We start from the raw sequence: 11,389 nt of genomic DNA, 5'->3' as shown, positions 1-11,389 counted from the left end.
TTATTGGAAGTGTTTTTTATTTTCTGTTTATATCTGTCCTCAGTCCCACCCCCCTTGTCATGCAGTATGTTCCTCACTTTTCCAGTAACCCCCAGGAACTGCAGTTCCTTCCTGGTTTTGTGTTGTCTTCACAGAAGCTGCACAGTTCCTTATTTCAGACTTCATCTTAGCCTATATCATCTTCCTTTTAACAGTAGAGCTGATAACCATGCTACAGCAGGGTGAGCTGAGTACTTGAGATCTTCAGTTGGCAGACACTCAGCTATCTATGTCCCCACAAAAGTTTGTGGAGGCCAATTCTGTGGGGACTTAAAATAATTTAAATTGATCATTTTTGACAGTAATGTAACAACTTTTATTCATGTGGGTTCCCTGGGTTGCTCAGTGGTGCATTTGGTCATATCTTTCCAAGCCGAAGATTTCTGCCTTTTAATAAGGCAGTTTTTTCTTACCACTAACTTTTACTGCTTTGCTAAAGTGCTCATGATGGATAGGCCGGATCTTTGTAACATAGCAATAAGTAAGGTCTTTTACCTGCTCTTTTGTAATGTTAACAGACAAAGAGTAAGGTATTTTACCTGCTTTTTGTAAAGTGTCTCGAGATAACACTTGTTATCAGTTGACACTATACAAATAAAAGTTGATTTATTGATTGATATCTCAACTGAAAGATCAGGGGTTCGATCTCCAGCTCCTGCAGCCACATGTCTGATGTGTCCCTAAGACACTTAACCCCAAGTTGCTCCTGCTGCTTCATCAGCGACGTATGAATTAGTTAGAACTGATGGACACTTTACAAAGAAACCTCTTTCTCTCTGTGAACGAGTAGGTGAGAACTGCGGTGTTAAAATGCTTCTTGTATTCAGAAGACTAGAAAAGTTAATTTATCATTCCTTTCTTGGATACAAGCAGGGGGCTCCAGGGAAAATGTTTGGGAACCCCTCCTATAATGTCTTACAAGAACAAAATGGCTTTGGGGCTTTATCAGTCTCTAGATTGATTTAAGTCAAGCACAATGCTAATCTTCAATTAGCATATCTAGGGAACAACAAATTGCTTTGTCTTTGACAAACTACTTCCTCCCCTCTTACAATAAGATCACAGATCCTCGAGGTAAAGAGAAGTGTTTGGTCTGTGAAGGAGTTTTGTACTGGATGATCTATTTTCCGGAACATAAACATACCTGTACTGTTGTATTCCTGTTGCTAATTTAAATTTTTTCTGGGTTTAGCTAACCTCTAAAGACATTTTACCAAGAACTTTGGAACACTTGAAGTCCTGCTTGTGCTTACCTCCACCCTCCCTCCTTCCTTATATGGAGTTACAGGATCTACCAAGGCTAAGCAGGCTCTCCAGAGGTTGAGAGAGGGCTCTACCTTGGCATTAATCCACATGTTCTAAGGTGCCTGTAAACAATTCATTATGGAGTTAAAATGGCTGCTCCTGGAAGACTAATTGGTGGCTGGAAACAAGCCCCAAAGCCCATACTCTCAGGCCATCAATTTCCTGTGACATCATGCTCCAAGTGGGAAACTCAAAGGCTCTTTGTTGCAGATTGGAAGTCCTATAAACTTCAAGAATATGATTTAAAAAAAATATTTCACAGGGTTGAAAAGCAACTACAAATAAAAAAACAGACATCAGGCCACATTTCAAACTTTATTGCTATCAGGACACAGCAAACATTATTTTTTAGCCACCCTAGCTATCATTTCCCTTTCTGAGTCAAGGACACGATAGGAATGTAATTTTTGATTCTAGAAATGAAGGCTCCTCTTTAACACAAAGCCATAGAAATGATGTGATCACAACATAACGTTAACTGAGAAGCTGTTATTTTCATGTTACTGTATCACTAAATTATCAGTGAAAGAATGACATTAGATTCCTTTTCACGTTTGTATAAGCACATTGATAATTGTATTACTTTAGTTGAGCTCATGCTGATATTACTGTTCATTTTTACTTCATGTTAGCTAGTCAATGATTAGTTTCTACAGCCTACGCTATTGGGAGAAAGATAAGAGTCTTATACCTCCAACATTGTTGATATAAGCATTAATATAGTTGTAGCTGTTTCCTTCTTGGGATTATGACATATTTCCCAGCCCATTTGTCGATTTGATCGAAGGGAATGGCGATTAGGTTTCTCACCAAGGTTGACTGAAAGTTAGACTTTCCAGCATGGCCCCCTGATTTTTTTTAAGATTTACTTTTGGTACTTTTTTGTGCCTTTATTTAGAGATAGGACAGTGGATAGAAATCTAGTTCAGGAAGAGAGAGAAAGTGGGGAATGACATGCAGGAGAGGAGCCACAGGTCGGGTTCGAGTCTGCTTGAAGTACTGAAGCCTCTGTACATGGTGCATGTGCACTAACCACTGCACTACCGGTGTGTACTAAAGATTTTGTTTAATTATTGCAGAAAGTACATTTGCAGTCTATATCAAAGGATTTGGTGAGATATAGGTTACTTGGATATATGTTGGGCAAAAATGTGACATGTAATTCTCTTACATAATTCAAAGGTAATGCCTGTTATCAGTCTGTATCTATAAAAATGTTGTTCCATGCAGAAAGCTTTTCCTTTAGGGGTAACTCTTCTCTTTTCACAAAACATATTACGAGAGTGTTTATTATTGCATCTAGCATTCAAAAAATCGATTTACTTAACACTGCTGATACTTCCCACCCTGAGCGTGGTTCTGCACCTTCCTTTCCCTGCAACTCCAAACAGCAGGCCCTTGTCCCTCCTCCCTAGAAGAATCTCAAAGTGGTGGACGGAGAGCTGCTGACAGTTTAGGACTCTGGAGGGGAGGGACGTCGTTGGCAGATGAAACTTTCTTAATTTGGACTGATAACAATTCATAGTACATCTGGACTGTCAGCAGGCGAAGTGCTAGATAAGCCAGATCATCCTATTTCTTTAACAGAGTCAGCCTTTCACTGTCTTACAATTTCCAGGAACATTTAACCCTTTGTCTTCTCTGTTCCATCCTTACTCGATCCAAGAGTTTCCTACAGTACAATAATCCTTATCAGCATCTTGTTATGAATGACAGTACTTCAATGTGGCATTGTAACACAGACTGTGAAATAAAAACCCTTGCAGTAAAAAAAAAAAGAACATGAGTTGACCTCGCCTCATTCCTCTGACCTGTTCTTCCTTAATTGGCTCACAATTTGACACTGCTTTTGAATAAGTGTGTGTGTATTGCGTGCGGCCTTTGAAGGAATTAGCTCTCCTCAGGTTCACCCTAATCTCATCACAGCTGCGGCTAAGAATACACACACACACACTCACAGAAGTCAGAGCTCATGGTGGATGTTGAACATAGTACATTTCATACTATGACAGGAGAGACCAGGTTTCACATCTTTTTTCTTTTTTTTTTTAGATTATTGTTTTTGGGCTTTTTGTGCCTTTAATGCAGAGATAGAACAGTGGATAGAGTTGGAAACCAGGGAGAGAGAGTGGGGAACGACATGCGGAAGGGGGCCACGGGTGGAAGTGAACCTGGGCCTACTGCTTGAGATGAGAGTCTCAATACATGGGACGCGCGCCCTAACCATTGCGCCACCAGCGCGCCCCAAGGTTTCACATCTTAAGTTCAGGGGGTGGAGGAAATAATAAGGAAAAAATAAATGAGTAGGCATATTACAATGTTAGGTAAAGAAAGAAATGACATCATATAAACCAGGAAACAGAACAAAATGAATGACTTATTCCTCTGTGTGATGTACTAAATCAAAACAGTATTTTTTTGTTTGTTATATATGGCTGCCATTCTATCTATCTATCTATCTATCTGTCTATCTGTCTATCTATCTATCTATCTATCTATCTATCTATCTATCTATCTGTCTATCTATCTATCTATCTATCTATCTATCTATCTATCTATCTGTCTTGAACTTGTCCTTCAAAGGACCCCCACCCCATGGCCCCCGGGGTGTCCCTCTGCGTCACGGCTGCTGTCCTTGGCCCTGAGCTGACATCAGCAGTTAATCTGTTCCTTTAAGCTGATTTAATGTTTATCTGCTCAAACGTTGTTAACCACCTGCACACGCTGTAAATCACAGAGAAAGTGAGACACAGTGGAACAATGGCCCTCTGAAACATACTGAGACACTGTCATTCAGTTTTTAAAACATGTGATGATGTAATGTTAAACATTTTAAAACCTGGATAATTAGAAAATCTGATAGATGGTTGACTTTAGTATTTCCCCCTTCACATATTAACATCACCACTGCCATACTTGGTTGTTAACTTTCCAGATGCTGAGCTGATCTATGATACCTGTTGGTTTTTGTCTGCTACAAAGTATTATTTAGTAGTATTTTTTTTTAAACACATTTTACAAATGTTGGCTGAGTTTCCCCAACACTAAGATAGAAATGACACAAAACCAAACTCTGTTTGTGTTTTATTCATTTTTAAAAGTTTTGTCTTTATTGTATATACATATACTATTAACACAGAGTTTTTACCTCTCGGTACAACTATGTACAACCCAATACATACCTGTGTATACACCTGTATATACCTACGTATGAACCTTTACATCCTTCACTTCATTACATACAAGGTAGTCCATGTATACCTGTTCTTAACCGGTATTTACACCTATACATGTTTCAGTACCTTTCTAAGCTCTTCATTATGACCTTATATACACGTGTATACACCTGCAAATGGTTGTAATCACATGTCGAGAGATAGTACTCATGAGTTTTTTAAAAGATGAGTCGGACAGTTTGGAGTCATTCACAATCTCTTTATAATACTTTCATACACAACGGAGCAACTACAAGCTCCAACCAACCCACAACAACTGGCTGCAAATGTAACAACTGTCCATATTACAAGGAAAAAAAGAAAAAAAAACAGACATACAAATATTACAACCTGTCACTGAAAACTGGAATACTCTTAAATCTCTATACAGCTTATCTGAAGTTACATCTGTAGAACTGAACACAGACCAGATCCACACACTCTCTTTGATGCAGCTTCCTGTTTGTTAAACGCTGAATATTAATGTACAGTTTCAAATGAACTCCCCATTAAAGCTTATGTGTTGGTTTGGCTGCATTGTTAGAGTATAAAAAAAGTTCCTGTTGCAGTCTGAACCAGCGTCACTCTGACAGGGAACCAGACGGCCACAACAGGACATTCTCACCCTGAACTCAGTCTGCCATGCTCAGTCCAACACGCTCCACTAATCACACGCTCACAGCAGCAGATGTTAGCATTCCTTTGACGGAAGAAACTGAAGCCGTAGTTGTTCACACGGCACACTTTATCAGCAAACAAGTGAAGTCTTTATGATGATTTTTCAATAAAAAGAATTGAAATGTTTTGAATGAAGACTTATGAAGCTGAATGAACCTTCCTTCTTAGTATATACCTGCCAGCATAGAACCTGTCTACAGCTTTATACCTATAGTTACCTAGCTTTATCTGTTTATACCTCTGTTTTTATCTCTGGATATAACTGCATTTCCCTATGTATTTACCTCGGTGTTAATACCTCTCTATTTACCTCTGCAAATGCCTCTGAATGTACCTGCTTTCACCAAGCCCTCCTTATTTATCCAGATGTTTGGCCGTCTGTTTCAATGTCGTGTCAGAGGTCAGACAGTAAAGACCAGAGTCCGACCGATCGTATGTGTCTGACACACAGATAACAAAATTGGGACATAAAAATAGCTGATTATAAAGTTGACTTTATTTCACATAAATACATATGTTTGGCAGGAGTCTTTCCTTGTTTATATTTCATATTCAATCAGTAGTTTAATAATACCTGTACTTTGCGGTCTACAGGACAAACTGGAAGTGTTAAAGTTTCTGCTCAATCTCAGACATCTTTGTTATCTGTGCAACAAGCTGTTTTCTGATCACAGATCAGTAGTGTGGTAAATCGGTCGGGCTTCAGTAAAAAAGGGTTTTGATTGTTCAGGCCTGTTGGTGTCTGACTGGAAGCAACCTCTGGTTCAGGAGGGGGAAGGGGGGGGATGATTTAATTTTTGTATTTAGTAATAATTTTAAAACCCAGGCGTTTTTATTTACAACAGCAGGTTTCTGCTCCTCCGGTTTAAAAATAAACTCTGTTCAACATATTTACAGAATGGTTAACATTCACAGTTACTTTAAACAGCTTGTTCACTTTGAATTAGTTTGTGTTTGTGTGTGTGTGTGTGTGTGTGTGTGTTTGTGGTATTTTAACTCATGTATGATGGCATAGGAACAGATGGTTGAGGAGACCTCTACTCTCTTGCTCCCTGTTATCAATGGGAGAGGCATGCAGAGGTGGGGGAGAAGGGGGCGACCTCAGTCTTTTGTGGCAGGCAGGGCTCTCAGGTGGCAGCCTCCTGTGCGTCTCCTCCCTCATCCACCTGGTTCCCCTTACCCAGAGTCTTCATCTTTGTTAGCAGATCGCCGAATGTCTCCTTCACGCCTTTCTCGAGCAGCCAGCCCTCACTCTCACACTCAGGGTTCTCTGGGTCCTCCATTGTCTCCAGAGCTGTAGTGAGGTATTTTAACCCTGCCATGTCTGCAGACTGACAAACACAAACACATGTGCACAAAAATGAGAGGTCGTGATGGATGTTGGACAGCAACCAACAAGAAAGACCATCACCTATAATATTCCATTTCAATATAGTTTTCTTAGAGAGGCATGTTGTAAGGTAATGAGGCAGCGACCCTGGATGATCCCAAGAAGAAGCTCTGCCTGTCACAACAATATTAGGACCAACAAATTCCTCCAAATCATATTAAATTAATAACATGTTTTTCATTTGTTATGACTTCTTAATCATGTGGAATATATATATTCTCTGTGAACAGAAACAGCACACAAACCGTGTGATTGAGTTCAGGATGTTGTTTTTAAATCCACCGCCTGCCGTGACACTTCAGGTCAAACTTGTTGTTCTGACCCTAATAACAAATTGCTTTTCACTCTCAGGAACCGTCCCTTATCCTGATCTTCCCAGGATGCAACCTGCTGCTGCTGTGTGGAGATTAACCCCCCCCAAAATAGTTCCTGATCCTCAGTGAGCCTAACCAACGATCTTTAGCTTAACGCACTGCGCCTCCGCACCCGATCAACCGCTGAATCCTGAGTCAACTCCAACATGATGAACTTTGATTTGGCTGATGTTTCTTAATAGAAACCACGTACTAAACAATGTGATGTTTCTTAATTAAACTAATTCTGAACATGAACAGAGCTGCACAATGTTAACACTGAACTGGATAAATATGAATGAATAAAAGGAAGTTAATAGATGATCAAATTAAGTTTGAATCAATCAAAACAATGGATACAACTGTGTGTTTTTGTGACCACAACTCTGCCCAAACTTGAAAAACTGCTTAATCAACTGCTGAAGGATGCAAAGGACAACTCAATTCTTCTTATTCTTTGATTTTTATTTTCTTGAAGATGGTTTTGGGTTTGATGGTTTCAATGGATGTAAACAGAATGATGGAATATGAGGGATATAAATATATTTTACAAATGTAATCAAGTCAGCGAATTTCCACATTCATTAAAACAATTGTTTTGTCCTTGTTGGGTCTGTTTGTCTGTTAAACCTTTTTCTGGTTTTGTTTGTCAAGAGGAGCTGCTCCTTCTACACTAATGCTTATCACATGCTAATCAATTATGTTGGTAATCTGGAGCATTTAAGGTTGCTTTGGTTAATTTACTGCAGGTGTGCTATGTTTATCTTGTTTTAAATCAGAAGATTAAGAGAACATATCCTGTGTTAACCTCCAAAAGAAACTCCTCACAGATTAAAAATTACAGCAGGTTTGATGCAGCTAACCTGAACAAAAGTATAAACCAGTTTTGTTATTGCTATTTCTTGGCTCTGGAAACTCCAGGAAGTTACTTGTCCTCACAATAAATAATAATATACATAACCCTCTGAACTACAAAATGTCTCTTTTGGATTATTCAGATGATGTATGGTGGCTTAATAAACTTTAGAGTGAGCCATGAAAACTGTTTGTTTCTGTTACCAGTCTTTAAGCTAAGCTTCAGAGCTGCTAGTTGTAGCTTCATAATATATAAAGAGTTGTGCCAATCCAAAAATCCCCCCAAAAAGGGAAGCAACAGGGTTCACTGGATAAGGAATTATTTTTTTGGTTGTCACAAACTTGGCTGGTGCTGCTGCTGATTGGATGAAAATAGTTGAGTATGGACCCTTACCTCTAGGATGATGGTGCCTAAGACTAATATTCCAATGCTTGACATCATACTGCTGAAGTAGGAGAAGAGAGCTTCACGGCAGCCGCGGGTCCAGATGTTGAGCTCCTCAATGCGGTGGTCATAGTCATAGTGGGCAGAGTTATTGGTCAGGTGATGCTGGATGCAGGGCCGTGGGGAACCAGGATTACAGCAGCTGAACGGTACGCTGTCCATCAGGTACTTCTGCTCCACATTACTGAGGACGCGACTGCAGAACAGACATTTAGAATTCATGTTTACTAACTCAACAGTGAGGTCTGAGGTCACAAACACAGACACAATGGGTCTCATAACCACATAGGTATGAATGAAAACTCAGTTGGACTATTGGGGCCCCCTGAGCTCTCAGGCTGCTGGGGCCAGAGCCTCTGTTTGAAGGGACTGTTAACTTTTTGCTAAATGACAATCAGAAGAGGATTTTTGTCTAACAAAAAATGAGAAATGTCTCTTTGAACTGAGGCTCTGTTTTAGTGACCTCTTAACCTTATCTTAACACTAAAATGAGATAAATAGAATTACTAGGTTTGCTCTGCTCATGTTGGAAAACAAAAAAAGTACCATTAGTATTACATTAAACATAAATTACCAAAGCTAATGTACACTAATGGAAAATAGTAAAAGTCCCAGTATAGAACCCTGAGGCATGCCCATTAAAAAGTAGGCAGGAAAAGGAAGGAAGTCCAGAAAATAAACATAAAATGTAAAGTAATATCATAACAGCATCTAAAGCATCATCTTCCAACAAACTGTCCTGTCAGAGCTGACTTCTGAATCTAAAGAGAGCTAAAAATGCAGCAAGCTACGATAGCTCATTAAATCATTAGAATTTATTGATTTCCTCTGTCAGAGTGGGAACTGCTCCAAAGCACAGGCATAGTTTACACTAATATGTTTCCAGTGTGAGTAAAGTTATTCCTCATCTGAATACATTCAAATCTGAAAACCTATATATTTTTTTCACCACAAACAAAATAACATAAAGTCAAAAGACACTGTGAAGACTGATTGAAAGAATTGACCAGTGGGTGTGGCCTGTGGCTGACAGGGGGGTTAAGATTGGATGACAGGAAATAATCATCTCAAAGCTAGAGAGAGTAATATCTCTCAGAACATGGAAACACGCAATCAGAGCCTTACGGGTCCCTACCAATCAGTTAAATATAGTTATTGATCAAATCAGACGAGTTCTGCCTTTGCATGTTTGTAATGATCACGATATGTCCAACATTTTAAGAGCTTTTATGGTGAGAGACCAATGATGTGTTTAACCTTGTCATGTAAATGAGTGTGTAAGCTGCAGCTCGGTTGAGATAAGATCCTAACAGATTATAGACTTAAGGAGGGGAAGCTAGTGCATCGACCTCCTGCATGGTCACTTCTACCCACTTAATTCCCTCATATATCCTCCATTGACCCATTTTAACAAAACTCTCTCTTTGGACCCCCTGAGCTCTGAAGGTTTAAAGTGTGATTCAGCTGAAAACGCCCTGCACTCAGATACTGCAGGTTTCAATAAGGCTTTTCTCATTAGGGAGCTAAGAGATAATCCCAGTTTGTGCTTTTGATGACCTCAAGATACAGAAAAAGAGGCAGAATTAAGAGAAATGAGGTCAAAAGGATAACTTTCTTGGAAAGTTCAAACAAAAAGCAATTGGAGGTTCTGCACAGCTCAACATCTGGATCAGATGAAAACTAATCTTACATCATAAGTTTCTGTCCATCTTTAGCTATTTTTTGTACACAATTTCTGTAATAAAACCACTGACACTAGAGGATTGACTGAGTTGAAGGTTGATAAATAACACTCTGCTTAATCAGTTGTCAGAACTGTTGGTTTTGTTATTTCCTTACAATAAACTTAGCAATAACTGTCTCAGCTGTTTCAATGTTCGGCTGGTGTAGGGGTACTCACTCTTTGACCAGATCATTGCTCATGTCCAGGTAGCGGTTACTGATCCACTGCACCTCGAACCAGTCCCTGAAGTTGTTGTTGCCACAGCAGCGGAACTCGATCTGTGTCATGTCAAGCGTCCTCTTCATGAAGCAGCGTCCTGGCGTGTCTGTGTCCTTATAGAACTTGATGCTATTCTTCAGGCCCTCAGCCAGTGTCAGGTACACGGCAAACTGCATGAGGAAGCAGAGCAACCCAGTCAACAGCAACAGCCCGTTGAAGCCGCAGCACATCATCAGGTATGGCTTCAACATTGGTTTCCATTTTGCAAATTTGACAGGGTCCAGAGAGTCGTGGCACACCTTTCCTCCAAAGGCGTTGATCCCACAGGCCAACAAACCAACCAGGATCAACAGGTTGGGCACTAAGTGGCTCTCATTATTGTCCATCATCTCGCTTCTCTTTCGCAGCTCGATCTTAAAAAAGATACCGAGGCTGAAGATAAAGATCCCCACAATGACCGAGAGCCAGTAGATCAGCCATAGGCCCTGAGCCAGCTTTACCCGCTTTTGCGAGTTAAACTTCACTGGCATGAATGGCATTTTTAACTTTTGGTGTGAAAGAAGCACTCAGCTAAAATCAAAAATCACTTCAAACAGGTATTAAGAAGAAAACCAGGCTCCTTCAAAGTGAAAATCCCTTCAAGTTTCAGAGTTTTGATTGGTTCCAGAAAGAAGCAGTTGAATGCGACTCCGCCAGAACTCCTAATTTTAGACCCATATTGCCCAGCAGGTCAGGACAGTCCATAATGATGGGGGGGCAGAGGGGTCTGCCATAAAATTACAAAAAAAAAAGTTACATAAAGCCTACTTGTTTAAGTAGCCTACTCAGCTCCTCAGCGCTGATATTTTCTTGCAGAAGGTTCAACTGAGAGTGAGCTGCGACTTGTCATCCCAAACCTCCGATCAGCTCTGATCCAATTAACAGCAGATCAGGTGCTGCCTCTAATCCTCCGACTTACTGCTAATTGGTTTGATGTTAAGCAGCATTTTCACCCACTCTGCCTGTCACAGCTCAAAGTTCAGTTCTGCTGAGAGACGATCACCTACCTCAGTGCCCAACAGGTGGGCCACAGGAAGCCCAAGAACTGATAAAGTGTTGGTTTGTTCACTCAGCAAATAAGATACTAAAAACATCAACAAGAGCACTGCAGTGTAGGCTGTTATCATA

At 40.1% G+C, this 11,389-nt stretch overlaps 1 protein-coding gene across 1 annotated transcript; it reads right to left on the bottom strand.

Moving 5' to 3' along the window:
* Positions 1-4,764: 4,764 nt before the first annotated feature.
* Positions 4,765-11,116, bottom strand: prph2b (peripherin 2b (retinal degeneration, slow)). Its single transcript, XM_020646086.3, has 3 exons — positions 10,181-11,116; positions 8,230-8,476; positions 4,765-6,568 (listed from the first exon to the last, which is right to left on the bottom strand). The coding sequence occupies exons 1-3, from the start codon at positions 10,759-10,761 to the stop codon at positions 6,365-6,367; spliced, it is 1,032 nt and encodes a 343-aa protein (XP_020501742.1). The 5' UTR covers positions 10,762-11,116; the 3' UTR covers positions 4,765-6,364.
* Positions 11,117-11,389: the final 273 nt, after the last annotated feature.

The sequence above is a fragment of the Labrus bergylta genome, chromosome 10 (assembly GCF_963930695.1).
Source record: "Labrus bergylta chromosome 10, fLabBer1.1, whole genome shotgun sequence".
NCBI classification, from domain to species: domain Eukaryota; kingdom Metazoa; phylum Chordata; class Actinopteri; order Labriformes; family Labridae; genus Labrus; species Labrus bergylta.
Note: the sequence above shows the minus strand (reverse complement) of the source record. Positions and strands in the feature narration are given on the sequence as shown.